This window comes from Myotis myotis, unplaced genomic scaffold (assembly GCF_014108235.1).
Source record: "Myotis myotis isolate mMyoMyo1 unplaced genomic scaffold, mMyoMyo1.p scaffold_m19_p_9, whole genome shotgun sequence".
NCBI lineage: Eukaryota > Metazoa > Chordata > Mammalia > Chiroptera > Vespertilionidae > Myotis > Myotis myotis.
In genome coordinates this window covers 29,838,320-29,863,422 of record NW_023416401.1, presented here as the reverse complement: position 1 = coordinate 29,863,422, position 25,103 = coordinate 29,838,320, and the positions used below count along the sequence as shown (strand labels likewise).

Below are 25,103 nucleotides of genomic sequence, written 5' to 3'. Positions count from 1 at the left end.
CCAAGGAGCAGCCGGGAGCTCGGATGACACACTCAAGCCTGTTGGGGAGGTAGCAGCAGGTGGTTCCCAGGCTTCCAAACCACTTGGACTAGAGACATGAAGCTCATAGGCCCTCACTGCAGGGAAGATGCTCCAAACTGCTCTGAGCAGTAGAGCCCCAGGGACCAAGCATCGCCTCCCAGGCCTGCTGGGGTCCCTGGAGATGCCCAGGTAGAATCAGTCAGGTGAGCAGCTCAGAGGGAAATGGGAGGGTGGCGGAGCAGGGCGGCCCCTGCGGCAGGACAGAGGGAGAGGAGGGGCACATGCAGACTGCAGTGCAGTGCTGGGAGCGGGCAGGGCTGGCAGGGGTCCTCAAGCCAAAGGCACGTGGGCAGGCCCATGTCTCTGGGGAACAGGCCCATCTCAGGGGCCCTGAAGAGCTGCCACTGGGTGGAGTCAGCAGATGGCCTCTGAGTGAGGGCTGATGGATTTTAGGGTGCAGCACTGAGGACCTGCGCCGTAGCTGGAGACCTGAGGGGCACACCACCTCCCAGGTCCTCCTTCCTCTTCTGAGGTGAATGTCACACGTGGACTTCTAGCCCCCATCTGCTCCTTAGGCCCTAATCCAACTGCATCTCATGTGGTTCTTTATGAAGACACTCGGTATTTTGGCTGTTGCTGTTTTAACACTTTACCCAGTGTCCTGTAATTCTAAACATACTTAGAGTTACCACCTTAATGTCGTCTTAAAGCTGGGTTGACCCATGCTTTCAAGCCACAGACTGCGCCCTATTTTGTGACCAGGTCTTAGCTACTTTATCTCTTTTGAAATATCAGTTCTAAGTGAATCCGAATTTGCATGGTTAAACTGGTGGTCTGGTGACAATCCCACCGGGACTACACACAGGGACACCGTCAGTTTGAGAACCCTGATTAAGAGCCGCCACCACCTCCTGGCTTTACGGCACAATCATGTCGTGGTCACACTGTGAGACACCGGCAACTTTTCTGACCTTCCACACATCTTTGGGTGATCCTGATTATGTCCATGCAGCTGAGCTTCACCTCATCTCTGGGCCTCTGTTTTCTCATCTGTAAAATGGGGAGCTACGACATTCTGTACCAGTCCCTACAGGTACAGGCCTTCTGAATCATTTGATTGTATTGTTTTCAGAGGAAACTTCATGCCACGTATCTCCTGGGCTCTCTATTTCTCTATGCCAGATTTGGCATACCCATCCTGCCTTTCCTTTGACCAGACTGAGTAACTGTGCCCCACGCCATGCACATGCATAGGCATGTGACCCGGTGCAAACATCCCGCCTGAGAAGCACAACTTGTGAATTTGCTCCTAAGCATCTGCACTCTTACCTCCCCTCCCAATCACGGGCCCTAGTGCAGGAGTGCAGCGGTTCCATCGATCAGCTGCCTGGTAGGAATAAAAATCACCAAATAACCCGCTGCATTAACTTACAGAGAGCTGAGCTCAAAGGTGTTTTGTGGGCAGTCAGATGGCTGGACAGAAGTGTAAATACAAATCCAACGTATAAAGTTATCACTTGTTCCTTGTTGCGTTTGCACACATTGCGACATACCCATAGACATACAATCCACAAGAGAATCAGAATAAAGTCCATCCATTCAGCAAATATTGGGAGCTGGTTATATGCCTGGGCCTGTTTTCAGTAACCACTGGGCTCTGTACTCACCCTTAAATGCTTGTCAGATTGAGGAACAGACCATATGCAAGGAAGTGAACAAGCATTTGAATAAATAAATAGGATACTAAAAACAAAGAGTGACTGTGGACAGGGCTCCTTTAGAGAGCCGATCAGAGAAGGAAGAGGCATTGACACTTAATTGGAATTACCTGTCTGCTCCCATGTTGATGTCTCACTCTGAACTAGAATATAAACAGCACAAAACAGGATCCCTGGGAATTTGACTCTCGAATGTGTGCTCAGCACCATAACAGTGCATGGCCAGCAGCAGGCTCTCAGTAAACACTGAGTACCAATGAGTGGGTGGCATTCTTTGGTGATTGCACAGCCAACTGGTTCTCCACTAACATGTGTGGGCTCCAAGGTCAGGGTTACGTCTGCCAGTGCCTCCGGCTTTCCGCCTTCCGTAGACACGTAGGAAGCGTCTTGTGGCAGGCGGTGTGATAGGAGCAGCAGATGGAAAAATAGGAGATGGAGGCCTCCTGCTCTGAGGAACTGACATTGTAGCAGGAAGGTGAGACAGAAAATGAACAGAGAAACAAGATCCTTTCAGATTTCCCCACGTGTTCCAAAGGGAAACGGCATGGTACGGTAGAGCATGGTGGCCGTGGAGAAGGGGCGAGGGAGGAGAACAGTACATGGGAGGGGTAGTCAGGAAACACCTCTCTAAAGAGATAAAATTAAAGCTAAAAATTGAGCCTTGCTCCTCCCCTGACTGCAGACAGCAGAGCAGCACAAGCCCACACCCTAGCCATGCCTGAGAAATGGTTAAGGACTGAATGAAGGAAAGAAGGAATGAATAGATGAATAGAGGAATGTCTACAGAGCCACGGCCAGTTCTTTACAAGCAGAGGGAAGAAGTGGAGTTAGCAGCTCCCCCGGCACACACACCCTTCCCAGGATGGGGCTCACTGCCCTCTTCCCCACAAGGTGGGTCATGACCTGGCAGGATGCCCAAGGCCCCACCAGTAGTGTTTTGGAACTGAAAGCACTAAGAGCTGAGAGTGGGGCATGGGGGCCAGGCGGGAGGAGGAAGGTGCTGGGGTTGGGGCACAGCTCACCTAGGGCAAGGGCCGCGAGGAAGGCGGTGATGACACTGCTGGCACACAGCAACTCCACCTTCGCAAAGTCCAACTCCCCCCTAGACGCAGCTCCCAGCAGCAGGGCAACCAAAGCAGCCAGGAGCCCCACGACGGTGGCCTGCACCTGTCAGGCAGAAATCAGAAACGTGAGGAAGGGTCCTCTGAACTCTTGCTTCTCTCATTCTCTCAGTTTTCTCTGGTCAACCACCCTGGCTGTCAGGAAAATTTTAAATGAAATCGTAACTTAAAGACATCTTATTTATTTGTAACCGCTGTCGGTCCTCCTCTATTAAAAGATAAGCGCTGTCTTATTCTCTGCTGGGATCCTCAGCTTGAGAAGAGAAGCTGAATCTCAGCCCTCATCTGTGCTCACCAAATAAACGGATGCATGAATCTATGGATGGATGGGATACACTATTTTTACCCATCAGACTAGGTAAAATTAAAATTTGAAAGGTTGATAATATAAAATACTTCTGGAGGGAAATGGTCTCATACATTGATGGTGGTAAAATTGGTACAGGGATTTTGGAGGAAAACTTAGATGTACATTACCCATATTCCTAATGATCAAGCATTTTCCAGGGAAACAATTGTACCTATGTGCAAAGAACCACGTAATGATAATGATATTTGGAGCTGCTACTTACTGAGTGCTTACCACTTGCTATTGTAAGAGATTTTCATTCATTAAGTAATTAAGGGAAAAGTACAAATTATAGAATTACATGTACAGTGTAAGATTTTTTTGTTGCTGTTAATCCTCACCTGAGGATATTTTTTCCATTGATATTGAGAGAATAGAAGGGAGGGAAGGAGAGAGAGAGAAACATCAATGTGAGAGAGACACATCAATTGGTTGCCTCCCGCACACACCCCAACCAGAGCCCGGGATCAAACCTGCAAAGTAGGTACATGCCTTTGACCAAAGAATGGAACCCTTGAGCCTCTGGTGCATGGGCCAATGCTCTAACCACTGAGTCACATCAGCCAAGGCTACAGTATAATATGTTTTATGCTTAAATAAATGCTTAAATTCAGAAAATTGTTATCATACATTGTCTATGGCATATATATATATATATATATATATATATATATATAGTAAGTACAAAAAGTAGTTTAGAATACTTTCAATGCTGGTGAGGTTATGAAAAAACCAATACTTCAAATATTAATACTTGTGCTATAGTTTAATACTAAGAAAGCAAATATTTTGTAATCTTTTGGGGGGAAATGTGGAGCTTTAAACTGTTTATACCTTGTGAACTTGTGGGAAGTTCTCTCAAGAAATTCGTGCTAAAAAGAGCATTTTCATTGCAGGATAATTTATCAAGTAGAAGCCTCCACACAACTGCAGGTGCATCCACAGGGCACCGGTACAGTGAAGTGGGTCCGGGCCGAGGTCAGGCAGGTTTGCACTGACCCTGCTGGGCCAGCTCTCGATAGCTATCCTTCAATCTTACTGGGGTATTTCCAGGCCCTACTAGTTGTTAAAAATTTTTAATATCACCCTTGGTTATATTTATACTAGAGGCCTGGTGCATGATATTCGTGCACGGGTAGGGTCCCTAGACCTGGCCGGTGATCAGGGCCAATCGAGGCCTTCTGGCTGCTAGCTGGGGCCTTCCTTCCCTGGCTGGGGGCTGCCGGCTGCTGGCTGCTGGCTGCTGGCCAGGGCCTTCCTTCATTTCGCACCACCCTCTGGTGGCCAGCGCATGTCATAGTGAGTGATTAAACTCCCCGTCTCCCAAACTCCTGAGGGGACATTTTGCATATTAGCCATATATATATATATATAGATGCTGGAATATGCTGACATTATTAAAAAGTTTTCTTGTGAACCTTGTTGCACCACTTATGTTTGATGTTTAGTGTTTTAAAAATAGAGGGGACAAAATTTTACCCTCACTATCATTCGGGCCATGTGCCGAGCCACTGCCTGGCCCAGAGCGGGACTTAACTAATGTTTGTAAGTCCATCATGTGAAAATGTACATACATATGAACAAGGATTTGGTGTAAACCAGAAAAGTAAAACCGGTGACTTGTAGCGGAGGTATTTATCACTTACCCCTTGCCAGATCCACTGTTAGGGGTATCATGAGTGTCTCATTTAATCTCTGAAACTCTTCAGCTACAAGCCAAACCTGGCTGTACATTATCCATACACCTTACAGCAAGCATGTCAAACTCGTGGCCCATGGGCCACATGCCTCATTTATTTGGCCCCTGTTAGCCTCTGAGTTTGACATGCTTGCCTTACAGTATATCATGGGTGGTCCTGGCCCATACAAGTCACCTCAAGTGGAGAAAGCAAACATCCAAACACAGAATTGCAACAAGGGCAGCCCCAGCAGCACATTCAAGGCACCAAAGAGCTGTACCTGGTGTCAGGTTAGAACCGAGAACTAACTAGAGCAGTGGTTCTCAACCTTCCTAATGCCGCGACCCTTTAATACAGTTCCTCATGTTGTGGTGACCCCCAACCATAAAATTATTTTCGTTGCTACTTCATAACTGTAATTTTGCTACTGTTATGAATCGTAATGTAAATATCTGATATGCAGGATGTATTTTCATTGTTACAAATTGAACATAATTAAAGCACAGTGATTAATCACAAAAACAATGTGTAATTATATATGTGTTTTCCGATGGTCTTAGGCGACCCCTGTGAAAGGGTCGTTCAACCCACAAAGGGATCACGACCCACAGGTTGAGAACCGCTGAACTAGAGTCTTTAAAGGGCTTCATTGCCAAGTGAACAAAAGGAGAAAGGACATTCCACGAAGAGATAACCGCATATGCAAGACATGCGACTGGTGGGGAAGGTGGGACCAGACCGTGAATGCTTTTTGGACCAGGCCCACACTTGGACAAGGGGAACCAACAGAAGGGCTGCGAGAAGGAGAGGTCTGATCAGCTTTAGGTTTTTGAAAAGGTCACTTAGGTTACCATGCAGAGGTGAGTGGAAGGTCAAGAAGCCTGAAGCAGTTAAAACAGTGAAGACATTTGCAGTCAGTAAGGGGACCAAGAAGCCGAGGCAAGGAGGGGCAAGGCTGGATTCCTGCGTAGCTCAGAGGTAGTATGCTCAGTACCTGGATGTAAGGATCAGGGGCAGAGAAGCTGAGGTGACGCAGTTTCCAACTTACTGAAATGGTAAGACTGTTCACTAGGCATAGCTGGCATGATTGGTTATCACGTGCAAGCTAGACACCATGCCTCTCCTACGACCCACAGCTCACAACAGCCCACCTTGCAGGTGAGGTGAAGTGACTTGCCTGAGGGTCCCCAGCTGGTTGACTCCCAGAGTGAGTTTTCAATCATCAAACCAGACTGAGTTGGGGACTTCAGAACAGGTGAGTGAGAGGAGGGGAGGTGATGAGGCCAGATCTAGCCATGCTGTTTCAGGGATACTTTGGGGGGCAGTTTGCACCCTAGGCTACGAGAAAAAGAAATGAACAAGTATAGGCAAATCTTTCAAGAAGCCCCCAGCTACTGCAAGAATGTGGTCTGGTGGGCACGGGGTGAATGGATGAGTAGCTCCCATCCCCAGAGCTCAGTCCAGAGCGCAGAGACAAGGCTCCCCGTGCCTTCACTCTTCCTACCAGCCTAGCTGCAGATTCCAAAGAGGGGAGGGGACCCATCCACAGGTAAAGGGGAGAGTCACCTGAATGAGGGCGAGGTTACTGTTGATGACTCGGTGTTGCTCCCGGGGGTCATCAATTTGTCCAGTGTTGGCCTAGTGTGGAGAGAAAAGGGCAAAGGGTAAGTCTACTTAGGCCCAAAGCCAGGTCAATCCTTCCTGGAAAAAAAGGCAGTCTCTCAGGAGAGAAATCAGCAAATACCACTTCATTGACGTCAGAACAAATTATTAACCAGTTTTCAAAAGAGTGACTGGGGAGTGGAGAGGTAAAGACACAGGTGCCTTTGAGAATGAGACGGTATCATAAACCATCTCTCCCATACCCAAGGGTGGAAATGCACACACATGTATACATGCACACAAGCACACACAGGCATGCGTGTCACCCACAATTTCGGGGCCACTTGACTCCGAAGTCCCTCCACACACCACAGGGGAGGAGGACTCTGTGACCCTGGCCTGCGCCCTCTGCCAGTTCTCTGGCCCCATTCTCCTGAAATTCCCTTCTTCCCACGCCAGTGGACATCTCAAAGAACCACCAACCTCCCAACCTCATCTCTGCAAATCATCCCATTTCAGAAACACATGGAAGTCCCTCTCCTCTTAGTATTAAAACACAGGCTCAGAAAGATGACTCTCTCCTTTAAAGATGGTCGTCAGGTCCAAATATCATAGCAATTGCCAGCAAAATTCAATACGTAGATAAGAAAAGATTTCAAAGCAAATATGTTTTCTCAGCTCCTTTGTACTAAGTTCTTTAAGTTCCTGAACTCCCAGGGGCAAAATAGAATCACTTTTGTTTGTACAAATAAGGAGAGTTGTTTTTTGTCATTAGCATGACGGACGTTGGGGACATATCACAGAACTGTCCCAGGGCCTCAGTCAGTTCTCCACAGACAGATGAACACCCACCTCAGGTGCTCATAGCAACAAGGGAATCAGGTGGGGCAGACCAGCTGCAGGACCTTCCCTTGCCTGGCTGACTTGTGCCAACAGCGGGATACCCGGAGGCAGTAAGACTGCGTTTTGGGGTAAGAAAAGGCAGAGCAGTGCCTAGAGTGGCCATTAGAGGGACACACAGTCCCCAGATCCATAAGACCAGTTACTGGTACATACCTCTAGGCAACACATTTTGACTCTCCCCCCAGTCACCAGAGGTAGCCTGCTCTAAAGAAGGCAGCATTCTCGGAAACACAGAGTAAAAGGAGATCTAAAATACAACTGTAAGAGAGTAAACTTCTGTTGTTCCAAGCCACTGAATTTGCAATACTTTGTTAGAGCTGTAACAGGAAACCTGACATGGGCTTAAGACACAGAACGTATTCTCTTACAGGTCAGGTGGCCGGCGGTCTGCAATGAGTCTGATGGGGCTAAAATCACGGTGCCAGGAGAGCCTTGCTCGAGGGGAGTCTGTGCCTTTGCCTTTTCCAGTCAGTAGAGCAACATGTTTTGGCTCATGGCTCTTCCTCCATCTTCAAAGTGGCAGAACATCTTCTCCTTGGTCTCTGCTTTTCTCAGAGGCCTCCTCTTCTGTCTGAAACTTCCCTCTGCCTCCCCTACATCAGTGCTCTTATGATGACACTGGGGTAATCCAGGATGCTCTCCCATCCAAGGCCCTTAATGTAATCACAACCGCAAAAACCCTGTCCATACATCTTTGAGGGCTGTTGTTCGGCCCACACCCCTCACCTGTCTTTCCTGAGTCCTGCGCCAGGCAGCCCCTGCCCTACCCTTTGCACTCCACCTAAAGCCATCGCTCTTCTCTCATTTTCTTGAACACACCACACTTCCTCTTGCCACAGGCCTTTTGCACATACTGGATTGGCTATCCAAATGGCATCAGAGAGAGGAGAAGAATTTCAACTCCCAGGAGAGGTGAGAAGAGGGGCACAGCTAGGGGCCTTGTGAATTAGAGCCCATAGGAAGCAACTCTGGTTGTGGGGCAGTCACAAGCCCTCTGCAGAACAAACCCTCCCTAGAGGTCATCACCAGCACTTAATACCCTGTCTCCTCTATGACATCCTCCATCAGCCCTGTGGTGTTCATCATGGCTTCAGTGTGAGTGCATGGAGCTGGGATCAGGGTCCAGGTGGCCGAGCAGAAGCAGCCCACAGACTTGGGCACAGGGACACAGAGCCTTGCCTGACATCAGGTTAGAGGAGAAACTCAGGGCACACAGGGGCTGGGCCTGGGCATACAGCAGTACAGCTTGGCTAAACAGGATGACAGGCTGGGAAGAGTGACCAAGTAGAGCATCGTGACAGAACAAAACTCAACACTTCTTTTTGGAGAGTCCAACCCACCCACCTACAAGCTACGTCGGGGAGACCTGGTGGTGCAGACATGTCCCTCCCCGAGGGGTAGGTCACCCAGATGTCCACTTACAGCTGTGGAGAGTCGTGATGCCAGTGTCATCTCCAGGTTCCCCTTCAGGCCCACTAAGGGTGGCACCAATGTCAACAGGTCTTTAACCTCCACAAACACGGGCCAGTGCTGGTGGGACAGAACAAGAAGCTCAATCCATACACACATAATGGCATAGCTCGGACATTTCTTGAGAGCTTTTCACAAGTTACTCCTCATTCCCTGTAAAACAAATGAGTAAGACTAAACCATTTCCTTTTTTAAAAAAAAAAAAAATGTTTTTATTGATTTTAGAGAGAGAGGAAGGGAGAGAGAGAGAGAAAGAAACATCAATCAGCTGCTTCTTGCACTCCCCCTAATGGGGATCGAACCCACTACCTGGGCACATGCCCTTACCGGGAAATGAACCTGTGACCTCTGGGTGCATGGGGTAACACTCAACCAACTGAGCCACATTAGCCAGGGCCTAAATAGTTACATAAGTGGCTTTAAACTAAATACAAAATAATGATGAAGCTGTGAGATGTTCTCAATACTATTCAGTGAACAGCAGTAGAGACCTCAAAAGAGTCCCTTTCTTTCTGGTCCCCAGAACCTGGGAAAATTGGGAGGAGGCTGGATTGAGCCCGGGGACACGCTTTGTTAGGTGTGCACACTGTGTTTGCAGAAACAGGAATGAGTCACCGATTTCAGAGCTGGGAGATCCACATGAACTGGGAGAGCGGAGCTGAGAGTGGCACTGCTTTATCTGGGACAAGGACTCCCAGGCGGCCCAGGCCTGCTGGCTGCTCCCGGCACCAAGGCCAAGCGCAAACTGCGCTGGAGTATCAGGTGGCGGGGCTCGGGATTTGTTTAAAGAGATAGAAGGTGCGTCCATACAGGTCTCTATCAAACACAAGGAAATAAAAACATGAAGAATGAGAGGGGATAAAAAAGGAAACTCATGGATATGGACAACAGTGTGGTGAGTGTGAGGGGGGAGGGGTGAAGGTGAAGAGGGCATAGAGTAGATGCTAAAAGAAATTAAAATTTAAAAAAATAAAAAAACGAAAGGGATCAAGAAAACTAGAAGAGAAAACAATTCTTTGTGGAGTGGAAACTATTCCAACCTACTTAACATGCAACTAGATTATTCCTCAATCATTTGTAATGATTCTACTGATTGGTTTGAGCTCCCACACTATGCCCCCACAGTTATCTGTGACCCCTATACTAAAAGCTCCTCCTGGTTTTAGAATGCAAGAACTGCAAAAACAAAAAACACCTATTTTGTCAGCTAGGAGATAGGAGGCCTGGGGACCCCCATTGCCTGAGACAAGAGCTGTATGAAGCTGTGCGGATCCACTCACTTCTGGGGCCTGGGGAGTCATCTATAACGCAACCTGGAGGTGAAGGGACTGGGCCAGGGCATCTTACACACACACACACACACACACACACACACACACACCCCACCTGCCCAAATATGTACTAGACTCCTCCTGTGTAACAGGCTCACCTCTGAGCTCTCCACACTGGCGCCTAGGACCACATCCCCGTCCTCTGCTGACGTCTCTACTCTCTCCACCTTGACCTCCACTGAAGGCTCTTCCTCCTCCCAACCTTTTAATTTTTTAAAATGTAATTAAAGAATTTTATCCCCCCCCCCCCCGCCAAAAAAATTTTTTTTTAATTTCCTTTTTCCATATAGGAAAGCTACAAGGTTAGACATTTCACCAAAGTCTAAAAAGCCTTGATTTAAGATGGGCACAGGCTTTCAACTCTGCATAGTCCTCAGGTTCCTGGGCAGCCTTGTGGGCTGATTTGACCAAACTAACACACTTTCTCCAGAAAACGCAGGGGCAATCTTTTTCAAGATTCCAATTCGGCAGCTGAGAAACGCCGTTCAAGGACAGATTGAACCAAGCCGAGGGGAAGATCAGGCTGCCACCGGACCCCTGACTGCCCAGTGGCACACCCGGCTCCTGACTAATCCTTTCCCACCAGATTCACCCCAGCCCATGCAAAGTCCGCTTCTGCCAACAGGAAAACCCAAGTTCGGGAGACCTGCTGGTGTAGGCCTCCTGACATAATCCTGACTTCCCTTCACACTTGGTCTTCAGTTCCCTGTTCTGTCCACATCCTCTCCTTTCCAAGGCTGGAGCCAACTTCCAGAGCCACCCCATCCTCCATCCACACAAACGGCCCGGAGGAGGTGAAGGCTAGACCGTGACCCTTCATGCAGGCGTCCCCCCTTCTTGCAAGTGGCTGCTTGGGTGTGGGCTGGGACACATCGTGGCCCAAGAGATTTGAGACGTCATGTCTAGACACATGAGGCATCACACAACCATGAGGGGTCTATTCAGGGACAAGGTCAACAGACGTGGAAGGTAAAGAAGAAAAACGGTCGGACCCTGGATACTGGGCGACACTGGTAATCCAGCGAGTGAACTAGTGCCGGGGCTGCTTGATCTGTAGACTTCTTTACAGGGATCAGAAATCATTTAGTGACTTTGAGTTAAGTTTTCCATTCCTTACAGCCAGAGCACCCTGGCTGATGCCCTGAGGTCTGTGCTGGTGATGTGCGACGTCACCGGCTCAGATCTGCCTTCTGCGTGTTACACCTGCTGACCCAACTGCTGACGGAACCTTGATCTCCCACAAGCCCCTCAAACTCAGGATTCTCAACTCAACCCTCCTCACCCAGCCCCCCCATGCCCTGCTCCACCCACCAGTTCTAAGCATCCTTCCTGCTCTGCCAGCCAGGACTTAATTAACCCCTCGTGTTCCCCGCCATCCTGCCATCCAAATCTTTGTAGCTGTCTTACATTCTGCCACTGCCCTCTCCAGCAACACTTTAGACATCTAGCCAGGGTACTAGGGAGGCTGAAGTCAATCAGAAGTGATGATTCTTCACTTGTGAATCAGGGCCACAGCTTCCCAGCTTCCCGCTGCGGCCTGGAGCCGCACCCTCAGGTGTCTCTGGCCCTGCTGCCAGGGTGAGTTTTGTTGCACGTAGATGACCATGGCACCCAGCCCTTTAGAACCCTTCATTGCCAATTCCACTCCTGGACACATACCCAATAGATAGGAGTCCTTTTGTCCCACCCCCCCCCAAAATATACAAAGGTGAACCTCTACCAATGGAGACCACCACAGCCCCTGGCTGGCCTGGACCCCCAGCCTGACCTCTGTCCCTTGTCTTCCCAAGGAAGAGCCCCACGAAGATTCTGGGGGTTGGAGGGAGTAGTGCCCATCACAACACAGGTCACAACACAAGGTGCACTTGGTCACCCATCCTCACAGTCCTGCAAGGTGGGTGCACTATTAGTCCCATCTACAGATGGGGAAACTGAGGTGGGGGACACTAAGGAGTTCTCTCAGATATTGAGCAAATGGCTGAGCCAGGATTCGAACTCCTCAGTCCCTGCCTAATGAGTCTGCATTCCCTGGAAGGAAAATGGTTTGAGCTCCCGGGGCTAATGTGGCTCGTGTGGGCTGACCTTCAGAGAGGGCTCCGAAGCTGTAAATCTCAGGCACTGGAGGACCCATCTGCCAGCTCCGCTGAGCCCCAAGGCCTGGCTTAGGGCTCAGCCCCACTCGGGGGCTCCCTGCATCCCCACACCTGTCCTATCTGTGTTGCCTGGGAACCCCAGTCCGCCCAAGCCCAGGCCCCACGCTGCCCCTCAGATGCCCGGTACGCACTTGGATGGTGTTCATCACCAGGCCGGCAGTCATCATGCCCAGACCCGAGAGCAGAAGGGGGACCACAACCTGGCACGTGATGGAGAAGGTGGTCTCAGGGAAGACCCCGTGGGGGGACCGGGTGAGCTCACAGCTGAAGCCTCGCAACTTCTTGCCCTGAAAGCGGAACTCCAGATTCAGCTGGGTGACCACCATGGTCAGGCTGTCAAGCACAGTCCCTGGAGCAAGATGTCCAGGCCCAGGAAGCCCTCCGTCCTCTGTCCTCCTCGCCCTCAGCGAGATACGTTTCCTAAGAAGTCCGCACAGGTAGGAAGGCCAGGTGCCCTGCGTCTGTGGAAGGTTCCCCAAGTGCCCCTCAGCCAGAGTCAGAGCACACAAGTGAGGAGAAAAGGCCCGAGTGACTCAGCCTCATTGGGGCCTAAGCCAGCTCCTGCTGTCCATCTGATCTCTGCAGATAAGGTTTTCTTCAGAGTGGCTGCTACGTCAGCCGGGACCTCCCTCGGCTAGCCTGCCACAAGAAGGCTCACTGTCCCTCGGCACGACCTTGACAGCACCCAGCCCTCTGGCCCACGCTGGCTCTGGCTGGACCCAGAGATAGAGCCACGTGAGGACTGGCCTTGGCAAGGGCCACGCAGAGATCTGCCGCCCTTGGCACGTGTGCCCTGGGCAGCCTCCACTCTTGGCAGATAAGGGCCTAGACAATCTCAGCATGAGGGACCCACTCCTCGGACCAGGTCTACAGCCCTCTGAGGGTCTGCAGGTCCCCAAGATACCCATGTGGTCACCACGACTTTGATGTCCAGGGGGTCATGGGCACACAAAGAAACTGTGTTCAGAGGAATCACAGCCCTGTTCTTCCAAGGGCCCAGGAGATTTGTAAACGTGCTTCCAAAAGGACCACATTCTCATCTGCTACAAAGGTAAGACCAACCCGGTCCAGGAGAAAGGGCTGGGCTGCCACACGCCTTCCAGGAATTCTATTATTGTTGGGCATGTCCACTGTGCATTCACAGGTGCCAGGCTGGAGCAGGGATGAAGGCCATAGCCAGCAGAAGCCCAAAGCTAAGGGTCAGGTGCACACTCACCTATGGACTGAGGACCTTACCTAAACCAGGCCCTGGTGTAGGCCTCACCTCCTCTTCCTAAACCACGGTCCCTTGGGCACTTAACTGGCTCCCCTGTCTATCCCATGCTCAAGTCCCATCCCTTTAGCCTGAGGTTCACAGTCCTCACAAGTCTAGATCCTACGACCTCTCCTTGACAATTCCAGCCAAATATCTCCAATAACTGTTTCCTTCAAGGCCCAGATATTCCTCTCACTGCATCTTTCCTCACACCATTCATTCACTCATTCATTCAACAGATATTTTTAAACCCCTCTCAGGAGCCAAACATAATAAGCTCTAAATGTCTTTGGCATTCCTTCCATTGAGAGTTAGAGTTCTGTCTCCTCCCCTTCAGTCTGTGAGTGCTGGAGTAGAACTCAGTGGAAGAGACACTGTGCCAGTCTGGTTCTGGGCCCAGATCTTAAGAAAGTGACAGCTTCTACTTCCCATCTCTTGAGATGTTCATGCTTGAAACTCAGCCACCATGCTATGCAGAAGCCCAAGCAATCACATGGAGAGGCCACATAGAGGGGTTCCAGCCAAGAGCCCCAGCTGAGGTTCCAGTCGACAGCCAGCTGCAACTGTCATGTCACGTGAACTACTTTGGAGTGCCTAGCAAGCCACCTCTACAGAGGCTGCATTGAACAGCCAGCCATGCTCACAGAGGCCTGCCCAAAGCTCTGCAGATTCATGATCAAACTGAAAGACTAGCTTCCAACAGCCACAGAAGCTTGGTACGGTTTGTTGCATAGCTGCACGCCACAGAAGAAAATCCCTGCAGACCCTGCCATGGACCATGCCTGCTCTCACATGGCTCCTTCTGCAGCTCCACACGAGGCCCAGGACAAATTCCTGACTGGACCCATGGCCAGTGGAGGCACCTTCTTATCTCTGAGGCCTCGCTAGCTTCCTGGCCACAGCCTAACATATCCTTCCCCAGAATTCCCAAAGTACTTTTTTAAAAATCTGTCTGAAGGTAAGTCCACTTAATGCAAGCAAGAACTGCTCAAGAATCTACTGTCCCTTCCTGGACTGTGCTCCTCTTGAGAAGGGAGTCTGACTGACTCACTACTGCAATCTTCACAGCACAGGAAACTATTCATTAATTTACTCCACGGATTAGTACTTAGGGCCTAATATTTGCCAGACTCTGATCTAACGGTCTAACAGATGTGGTGCATCTGTCAGTGGAATAGATATGAATTGAGCTTTCCGGTGTAGTAATCGTAAAAAGGAAAATGTAACTATAACCTGGGAAAAGTTCTCTGAAGGAAAGTCAAGAAATGCTGAGAGCATAGAGCAGAATCAACTACACACATGCGCTAAATGACCAGCGAATGAATGAACAAATGAATGAAAGAATGATAGATCTTCAGTTTCCCGTGCTTCTCAATGCCTTTTAACAAGGAATCGTTTCGTGTTAAATCAATCACCAGACTCAAAATATCTCCAGATGCTTACCAGCAAGTACTGCCTTCCGTAGGCCCTGAAAGCTTCACCCTAGTTAGTATCAGAGGCAGGACTAAGACCCTTAGCTCTTGACTCCCAGTGCAGACTGCCCCCCACTGCCCTCCCCTGCTGAACACTCCCTGACCCTTCCGCCTGTACCCGTAGGAGGCTGAGATTAATGGTGTGGTTCTGAGAAAACAGGTGCTGAAGTTAACTGGTTTAAGGGAGCTAACCGGTTTAAAACAAAACCCCTCTCAGCTGGCCTGCAACACCGACCACACCACTCCCAAGGCACACCGCTGGAGAGGCCCCAACAGCAATCACTTTCTCCTGACCTTGGCAACTCCTGCAATTTCTTTATGGTTTTGAATGTGTTCAGACATCATAATACAATGTCAACACACACAGCAAGACCATGAACCATTCTCATCAGGACAGAAGATATGGAAATAGATAATCACTTGTACAATTTCATATAGAGATTCCTGATTAAGCAAGTTATAAATCATTACAAAATTGTTTCTCATTTTTTAAAAATCAAGTGAGAAATTAAGATAAATACACTCACACACAGACATACAAACAGTAAAACGTTCAGAAAGATATATACCAAGGTGCTCAAAGTGGTTATGTTTGAGTGGCATAATTATAAGTGACCTTTATTTTATAATTTGCTGTATTTTCTATTGTGATTATTTGCTGTTATAACCATCAACTGTCACCAAAAATAAATAAAAGATGTCATTATGTGAGGAAAAATTACTTTCCTTGAAACTTGAGAACAAAATATGTCAACACAGTTTATTAGGTCATAATAAAAAAAAAAATCAAGAATGTGATTTTAAAAATAGTTCAGTAGCACAGTGGAAAATCTCCCAAGAGCTTCAGTTGGATTCCAGGGCTGTACCAGGTAGCGGTGGAATCTGGGTCAAGCATCAGGTGGGTTTCTGGGTGACCTGTAACAAGTCCCTGCCCTGTGGGCCTCTAACCACTCAGCCTCCGGCATGAGGGTGGGACTGCATCAGTGGTTTTCCGTCCACAATGCCATCAGAACTACTGGGGAGCTCCAAAAATGTGCAGCCCCGCCTCAGGGCAGACCAGTGAATCAGATCCCCAGGCCTGTGGCATCAGAACCACTCCTCTATGCCAACACGCCTTGATTTTTAGGGCGTGTGTCATTGCAGGACAGTTAGGAGGTGCCGAGGACAGGCAGAGGGCTTTGGGATGCCTATGGCCATTCCTAGCTTTCACTTCTTATTCTTCAGTGAGAACTGGGAATTCCCAGGAGTATACCTTCCAAACGGCCTCCTATTCCTTTTGTGGGTCACCTTGAGCCTTGGCTGATTCTGAGCCAAATGGCCTGAATTCTTTCCCATCACGTTAGGTCCTCAGAAATCAAGCCAATTACATTTTCAATAACAGGAAAGGTTCTTTATTTTCTGCTTCTTTGGCTGGCAGACCCACCCACAAGTAAAAGTGGACTGAGTCGCTTGCTCCCACCCCTGCCCAGCTTACTCTCATGAAGTTTCTCCAAGCAGCTCCTTCAGATCACTCAAGCCTCATTCCAGCATCTCCTCCTCAGAGAGTCCTTCTCGGACGCCCCTGAGGCCTACCATCCAGCTCTATTTTCATCACAGCCCCTACTGCCACCTAACATGGACTTATGCATCTACTGTCTGTCACCGATTGGCTGCCTTCTGCACAGGCCCTGACCAGGGCCTGGGCTGGGAGGAGCCTGCAACCAAGGTATGTGCCCTTGTCCAGAATCGAACCCGGAACCCTTTGGTCCACAGGCTGATGCTCTAGCCACTGTGCCAAAACGGCTAGGGCTCCCCACTCGATTCTGACGGCCATGAGAGCAGGGCCTGGCTGTCGTGTCCACCCTGGCGTCGTCCAGCTCAGTGCTGGCCCATGGCACACATACTCATGTTGCATGAATGAGTGAATGAATGATTAAATGAATAAACAAATAAACAGAATCGTAGAAACAAAGAGAAAAAGAAACCCAGCCAGCCTTTCATACGGTTGAGTGGTGCCAAGCCTAAAATTATTATGATTTGCTGCCTTGACATCTGGTGAAACCATGGCCTCACTGCAACTTCCCCTCCCCTCTCTGCTCCAGCGGATAAGGTACCCTAGCTAAGCAATGCTTCTTATCAGGGGGACCAGGCACAGTTCCCAATTTTCCCTGAAGTGGGTTTTAGTTCCTGCCAGCCCATGAGATTATCCAAACGGGCTAATCTCACCCTCCCACAGAACCAGTGGGCACCTCACCCTATTGTTACTACACAGGCCTGCCTCCCACAGCCCCTGGCAATTTGCTCGGCTCCCAAGCACAACCCCTGTGGCCCTGAGTGGTAGGCAGTGTCCTTCTCCCCCAGGCTGTGAGTACTGTGACTGATCAACTCAGTGATCTCATCTGTCCAGTGCTGGGATCATGGGTCCAGTCAGCCCCATAACACTAGGGCAGGAATCCCTCTCTCACCAATTAAGTAAAGAAGAGGCTTTCAGAACCACAGCAGACATCATGCTCTGGAGAATAACAGTTTCACAGCTTGTTTTATTCATTTAAAATTAAGGGGGGAAAGGGACGCTCTTCCTCTTGGGAGCATGCCCCTGCCTTCCCCTTTCCCTTTTGCTCCCCCTCCCCGTCTTCCTCCCAGGAGTGTTACCTTTGCCTTTCTTTATCCTAAGCTCCAAGGGCCATTCTTTTGCTTCTGTAACTTGTTTCCTGAGCCAACACAGCCCAACTGGCTCACTTCTTCTACCTCCGTAACTTTTTAAATAAACTTTCTCTTATCATCTGGGGAAAAATTTAAGTAGGAACTGAAGGAACATTACCTGAAGGTGGAAGAAAGCAAGGTGGCAAATGGGATTACAAGACTAACAGAGTAAGTGCTCTCTTGAAGTTGGCTGCGGTTTATTTCAAAGGTGTGTCAATCAGATGCTGAGAAACAATGGTCAGGGCTTACTGACGGCAAAGATAAACCTTTTACTAAAAGTTATAGGCCTGGGGCAAGACTGCTCACCATGACTGGCCCACTTAGAAGTTTATGGTCAGATCATCCTATGAAATTACTTTCCATTGAACCCCTTTTATCCACATATTTAAGTTACAAGGCGGCAACCCCGCTGAGGCCATCAATAAGTCTGGCATTGATTAATGTGGATTGGTGCTCCCTGGGGATACACACTCCTTGCACCCCCAGTCCCACAGGTCTCTAAACTAAAGTTATTGGCCACAAAGGGGAACCCATATAGTTCACCATGGGGCCCTCTCCTTCCTGGTCCACCTAGGTTACGTTAGTCTCTGTTACCAGTAACTAAAAGAACCTTTACCAATTTGCAGGAAAGTTGTACTTGAGAGGAGGCCCTACCCTATGTTCCTCAAGCTGGGCCCAACATGTAGCTGCCTCCTCTTTAGGATGACATTAGGCAGTCCCCCAACACCATCATCCCCATTTAGTTCCCACTTACCTGGAAATAGTTCAAAAGTATGCCAGCCCCTGACAGTCCCAGGCCTGCAAACATGAAGGGCACTGTCACCTGGAAGCCAATGGATAGGGCAGTCTCCTTGCTGAGTTCAGTCCCCAGTAGTTTAGAGGTCACCCTTTGGCTCTCAGGGACAGTCAGAGGTCCATCTTCTGAGGCTGCAGGGAGTCTTCCTGTGCTGAGGGCAGGTGGCAGCCCTAGCTCTTCCGGCCTCCGCTGTCGGGTCTCTGTCCCATCCATGTGAGCACGGCTGAGCCCCTGGCAGCCTTCACCTGGGAGACACAAAGCAGCAGGGATGGTAGGGTAGAGTTCCTGACCCCCAATAGAGCTGATACCCTGTAAGTCTGCAGGCCCTTCTCACAGAGGCTGGCATCATTCCGGTCAATCCACAGCCCTTCACTTGGTGCCTGCTCCACATGGCCTCCTGCAACCCCAATTTGCACACATTTTTATTTAATATGCACACGTTTGAGAAAAAAACACACACATACAAAAGACAGCATCAAAATACATGAATTATAACCAGCAAAACCGGTGGTATAAGGACTTCTCAAAATTCTCTTTCATAAAAGCAACAGGAAAATTGTCAGAAGTAACTTTTTCAGAACTCTGAAAATTAATCAAAGGCATGCAGCAACACGGATCTTTTTTTAAAGTATATTTTTATTGATTTCAGAGAGAGGAAAGAAGAGGGAGAGATAGAAGCATCAATGATGAGAAACATCGATTGGATCGGCTGCCTCCTGCACGCCCCCTACTGGGGACTAAGCCCGCAACCTGGACATGTGCCTTTGACTGGAATTGAACCTGGGACCCTTTTGTCCACAGGCCTATGCTCTATCCACTGAGCCCAACCATCTAGGGCAACACAGATTTAGTCAAGAGAAAATGTTGAATCTCAGAAAGAACAGCAACACTGTAATGTCCATAAGGTGTCAACTTGCCTTATTCCCATCCCCTGCTCTCCCCCTCTGAAGCAACCTTAAAAACCTTAAAAAGAGATGGAGGGACTAAAATGGGCTAGAGCTATTTCAAAGCCTCATTCCCAAAGAATTCTCATTATTTGACCTACCAGGTTGTTCACTGGAAGATGCCATTGGTAGACAGCCCGAAATTGGACTCATAGGTCACTTAGCATAAAAAGGCTTTTCCCTATTGGACATGTGCTGAAAACAATTACAGGCACTTTGTGGCTGCCTGAGACAGTAGGTAATATTGGGATAAACCAGAGGTTGGCAAACTGTGGCTCGCGAGCCACATGCAGCTCTTTGGCCCCTTGAGTGTGGCTCTTCCACAAAATACCACGTGCGGGCGCACGTACAGTGCGATTGAAACTTCGTAGCCCATGCCCAGAAGTCAGTTTTCAGCCTGGGCGAGTCTATTTTGAAGAAGTGGCGTTAGAAGAAGTGGGGGGTGTCAGTCGGGCAACGGGAGACGCGGCGTAGGAAGGCCGTGGGATACGCAGCACGGGGGAGGTACATTGTTTTGAGGTACTTTCGCTGAGGTCGACCCCTTCCAACTTTCCCATCCACACTCGGCTATCTGAAACAAGTATACAAGACGAGTGTGGATGGGAGAGTTGGAAGGGGTCGACCTCAGCGAATGTTTCTCAATCACATTGAGGACGTTTTTAGCAAAGGCCAGCTTAGGAGTACCCTAATTATGTTAGTAACAATGTACCTACCTATATAGTTTAAGTTTAAAAAATTTGGCTCTCAAAAGAAATTTCAATCGTTGTACTGTTGATATTTGGCTCTGTTGACTAATGGGTTTGCCGACCACTGGGATAAACAATACACTAACAGAAACCTAAAAGGAAAAGCTAGGGAATAAGATGCCTACACAGACTTTGAAAGTTCCTACACATTTCGGGGAATCTAAAAGGCCACTCATATTGAGCTCAGCATATGTTCGGGAAATACCTGCAAAGGCCCTGAGCATTCTCACCCCTGGCTAATTGGGAGACTCTGCACAGGCAGAAAGTGGAGGTGAAGGCAGAGTTGTAATGACCTGACTGATGTGCCCCAACAGCAAACAGAGCCCCTTGGCAAAGACTCGGAGACTTACAGGTTCCAGGCACGGTGATCAAGGCAATCCCTAACCAATCATTACCTGACCACTAAACAGAGACTTCAGTGACCACATATAATAAGGAATACAGACTAAAGAATTAGTCCAGAAAAGTTACTAAACAAATAACTACAACAAACAGCACTACTAAGAAACGCTACGAAGGGAGAATCTGATTTCCAGAGTCAACAGTGTGTCAACCAAAACCAAAAAAAAAAAAAAAAATCAGCAAACCCAGCCGGCGTGGCTCAGTGGTTGAGCATCAACCTATGAACCAGGAGGTCACAGTTCAATTCCCAGTCAGAGCACATGCCCAGGTTGCAGGCTCCATCCCCAGTAGGGGGTGTGCAGGAGGCAGCCTATCAATGATTCTCTATCATTATTAATCTTTCTATCTCTCTCTCCCTCTCCCTTCCTCTCTGAAATCAATCAAAATATATATTGATTGGAATGGAAATGCTGATGGAGAAAGAGGTAAGAGAAGAGACAGGTGCTCAGTAGAAGAAAGAGAAGCATCCAGTCAGCATCGACAAGACTAGAGACAGGGGCAATGACTTAAACCCAGCAGGCGGAGCCCCTATCTCATCATGAGATGGCCCAAAGGCCCAGGGCGAGAGAAGCGCCTCACACTGCCTGGGGGAGGCAGGCAGTGGGTCCACCTCTGTGAAAGGCAACTTGGTAGTGACTACTCAGTATTCACATGACCTTACCCCACAAGGCACAACGATGGTGACTGACATGGGCACACAAGGAGACACAGCCAAGAGTGGCAGCAGCAGCTGTGCTGGGAGCCTGACAGCACCGCCAACGCTGAGCTCCTTGTGGTCCCAGAGAGGGAATGAGTGTGGCTGTGCAGGAAGTGCAGCACTGTGGGCACAGCACAGAAACCGCTTCCTAATGAAACCACTGTTACATGGGGAAAGCAGGCCAAAGGATGGCGTCTAGAAACATCCCACACTGTCCCGTCCTGGGGCCCACCTTCACCTGCACGTGCGTGGGTGGGCAGGGAAAGGACTGGCCAGGGGTGACCTCAGGAGGGAGGGAGTTGCTGGGACAGAGGCCCCACCTGGGTCACATGACAGTCTTTCCTACCTGCTCTGTGCTCCTCACAGGGTGGAGACACTGTTCCACCGGACGGGCCTCACATCCCCGTGGATGCTGGTGAGAGGTGATTCTGATGCTGCAGTAGTTTACAGCGATCAGTTCATTGGAAATGTGGGAGTGTTTCGTAAGGAGAATGTGTTCAAATGTCACTGAGGTTGATAAAAAATGAGTACAGATGGACAAACCAGGTCCCGAAGGACTGGCCTGCTGGTGAGGGGCACTCCTGTCAGGAGAGTGGGCTGTGGGTGCAGGAAAACCCTCCTTTAGCCTGCAGGGAGGGGTGAGGTTGGGGGAAGGAGTCCAGGCCAGCCTTCCCCCAAAGGAAAGACTGCAGAGTGAGGAGCACACTGACATTGCCTCACCCAATGGGGAGGTGGGGGGAGAGAGGAGAAAGCCAGCCTTGGATCCCCAGCCTCTGGGCACCCCAGTGTTCTGGAATGTGGTCCTTAGCACCTCATACAAAGGTGGGGGGGCAAAGCCATTCCTGACCACTCTGGGGGATGGGGGTGGGTCAAGATGCTGTGAGGCCTCAGCCCTCTGGGCTTCACAGGTGACCTGGTCCAGTGGGAGAGCTTTGGAGCTGCCTCAAGGACGAATCTCAGCTTCTCCCCTTCCTAGATGTGTGTCTTATGATAGTTACATTTCTGTGGCTCCACTGCCTCATCTGTTACATGGGGATAATTGCACCTACTTCATAAGAGTTGTGAAGAGTGTGCTCACATAAAAACAAAACAAAACAAAAAAACAACAACATTGAAACCTGTAAAGAATTTTTGTGAGTTTATTTGAGCCGAACTGTCGACATATGCCGGGAAGCAGAACCTCAACGAATTGCGGTAATGCTCCGGAGATTGGCGGGTTACATCTGCATTTATATATTGCAATCCAAGGAAAGGGACGTAGTGGGTTACATGAAATCCACTGGTGATAGACTAGAGAGGCGAGAGAAAGCAAAGGGGGGGGGGGACCCCTGGGATTGGATAAAACGTAAAATGATAGACACATGCTTAGGTGCGTGCAGGAATAATTAACATGAAAATGAAGGAATTTGTGGTATCTGTCCTGGCGCCCAGCACATTTGGTGGTGCCCCAAGGGATCCAGAAAAAGGGAAGTTACAAGTTACCCAGACATTTCAAGGGCATGTTATTATAGATGCCACAAGACAGATAGGCTCAGTTAAGGTAAACGTTGACCTTGTCAGTGAAGATACTGGCATAGGATGTAACTGCCCACCATAACTGCTTTTAGTTAAAGTTTAATTTCAGACCATCCTTTGCAGTTACTTTAGGTCTCTGAGTTTGCAAGACCGCCACGCAGTCCTTCCCTGAGTTTGTCAGGTTAGTGGCCCCTTTCGTCCACAAGTGCAAGGAATAATTCATTGGCATCACAGGACACCTGGCTGGTCCCATCACCAAAAGGACCCACCTGAGTAGTTTCTGACCAGCTGGGGAGAGGGAGGAGCTAGAGAATCTGTATGGGGAGCAGGACAGTTAAGCCCAGGCACCAGGAGTTTGGGGTGCCCGGTGTGGGGGACCGAGCCTCAGCGTTACCTTAAAAAACAGGACTTGCCCCCACCCCATGCTCTGGGTCCCCTCTCCAGCACGCTCCCCACCCCCACACCCCGCCCGCACCATCCCGCCCTGCGCCCTCAGTATCCCTCCCCCTTACCAAGCACCCTAGACAGCGTCCCCTCTCCCCTTTCCCCAGCCCAGGACCTTATCCGGTTCCTTCCCCAGGCGCTGCCGCCGCCTTCCCTTCACTCTCCCCTTTTCCCTCCTCCATCGCGGACCTCCCCGCAGGTTCTTATCCAGCGCTCCCCGAACCCGGGCCTCCCATCGGATCCCCGCTCCCCAAGCCCCGGACTCCCCGGGTGTGCCCCACCCTGCCCGGGATCGCCCTCCGACCGCTCCCCACTCTACGTTTCCTCCGCCCTCTGCACGTCCCGGCGCCCGGCTCCAGCTCCAGCCCCGGCACTTCCCCGCGCTGGGCCTCCCTCCGAACGCCCCGGGCTCCCCTGTGGGCCCCACACTCCGCGCGCCCGGCCCGGCACCCCGCCCCGGTCCCCGCGCGGCCGCGCTTACCCGATCCCGCTCCCGGGCAGCGGCGAGCGGAAGGCCGGCCCAACCCGCGGGCGGAGGACGAGCGCGGCCGCACGAGGGCTCTCGGAGGAAACGGCAAAGGCCGGGTTGTCCACCGCCCCTCCCTCCCGCCCTAGTCCGCGGGGACCGGGAGGAAACGGCTCGCCAGCGCCGGAAGGCTGGGCCGCGCAGACCGCGCCCTCAGGGCTGAAGCGCGGGGTCTTTGCGGTGGGGAGGTGTGGGGTCAGGTACCTGCTCCAGGCGGGAGTCACCCTATGAAAGACCGTTTCCTGATCGCGCAGAGCCGTCCCCAGGCTTTTGGCAGGAATGTCCCCCCTCCCCCAAAGCCCTTTGGGGAAGCTTCGCTTTTGCGGCTGGTTTACAAAGATGGAAACATTCTCCTGCTAAGAAGCCTCCAGGGAGGGAAGGGGCAGGAGGGTTTCTTCTTTAAAGGGTGTAGGAAGAAGACAGGCCGTTCCTGAGGCGTGGATGCCTGGCCTGCAGCCATCGAGTCTCCAGGATTAGTAGTGTCTTGCTGTTGTGGGTATAGAAATGACTGCTAGACTGTTGTTGTTTTTTCATTTGATCCCAGGTCACCACCAGGAGCCCTTCTTAGTGTTAGGTCTGTTCGAATAATTGAAAGGACACCCCCACCCCTGGGAACTGACCTTTAGACCACTTCACATCAGACATTCCCTTTTGCTTAGCACTTGCTCAGACTACATTCACTTGCTAAAACCATTATCTTTCCCCTCAGGACCCGCCCAGAGAATTCTCTGTCCAGAAAAAGCCCATCTAGAGTCCTTTAAAATCTCTGACTCACCGTCCTTGGGTGCTAGCACCATTTGGGGGCTCAGCCCATCTGGGTTTCCAGATGACCTAATAAATTCATAATTCTTTACCCCTTTTGGCCTCGTGCGTTCCTCCTTTGGCAACCCTAACACTTAGTAGGTATTTAACTAGACTTAGGAAATACTGCATTATATTATTTCAACAAAAGACAATTTTGCATGTTACACACAAGAGGTTCTCCGGGTTCACAGACACAAACTTGCAGCCTTCTCTTATATCTAGATTTGGTTCCACCGCACAGGTCCTCAGGCATCTGGGCTTCAAAGGGCCAACCGTCCTATGGCTCCTCCTTCCTTCCCCATGTATTGAGGGGTCAAGACTATGTTTCTAAGTGTGAATTGGTCTCATGTTGGCATTTCAGGCAAGACTGACTACTGTATGTGTGCATTTCAATTTGATGCTGTTTTTAGAATGATGTGCATCCTCACCTTCTTAATATATTTATTGTTAAACCCTTTTACCTGTTTGTAAGG

At 49.9% G+C, this 25,103-nt stretch overlaps 1 protein-coding gene across 8 annotated transcripts in view; it reads right to left on the bottom strand.

Moving 5' to 3' along the window:
• SLC41A3 (solute carrier family 41 member 3) overlaps window positions 1–24,157 on the bottom strand; it is a 35,126-nt gene extending 10,969 nt beyond the window's left edge. The window contains exons 1-5 of one of the 8 annotated variants that reach the window (XM_036323159.1): window positions 24,031–24,157; window positions 18,511–18,797; window positions 8,816–8,923; window positions 6,455–6,526; window positions 2,762–2,906 (exon numbers count right to left, since the gene is read on the bottom strand). In XM_036323159.1, coding sequence (XP_036179052.1) covers window positions 2,762–2,906; window positions 6,455–6,526; window positions 8,816–8,923; window positions 18,511–18,765 — 580 coding nt within the window. In that variant the 5' untranslated portion in view covers window positions 18,766–18,797; window positions 24,031–24,157. Of the gene's footprint in view, window positions 1–2,761; window positions 2,907–6,454; window positions 6,527–8,815; window positions 9,017–12,478; window positions 12,848–16,548; window positions 16,651–18,510; window positions 18,798–23,781; window positions 23,984–24,030 lie in introns of those variants that run through there. The other 7 variants (XM_036323163.1, XM_036323160.1, XM_036323158.1 and 4 more) reach the window with 7 other exon arrangements.
• Window positions 24,158–25,103: the final 946 nt, after the last annotated feature.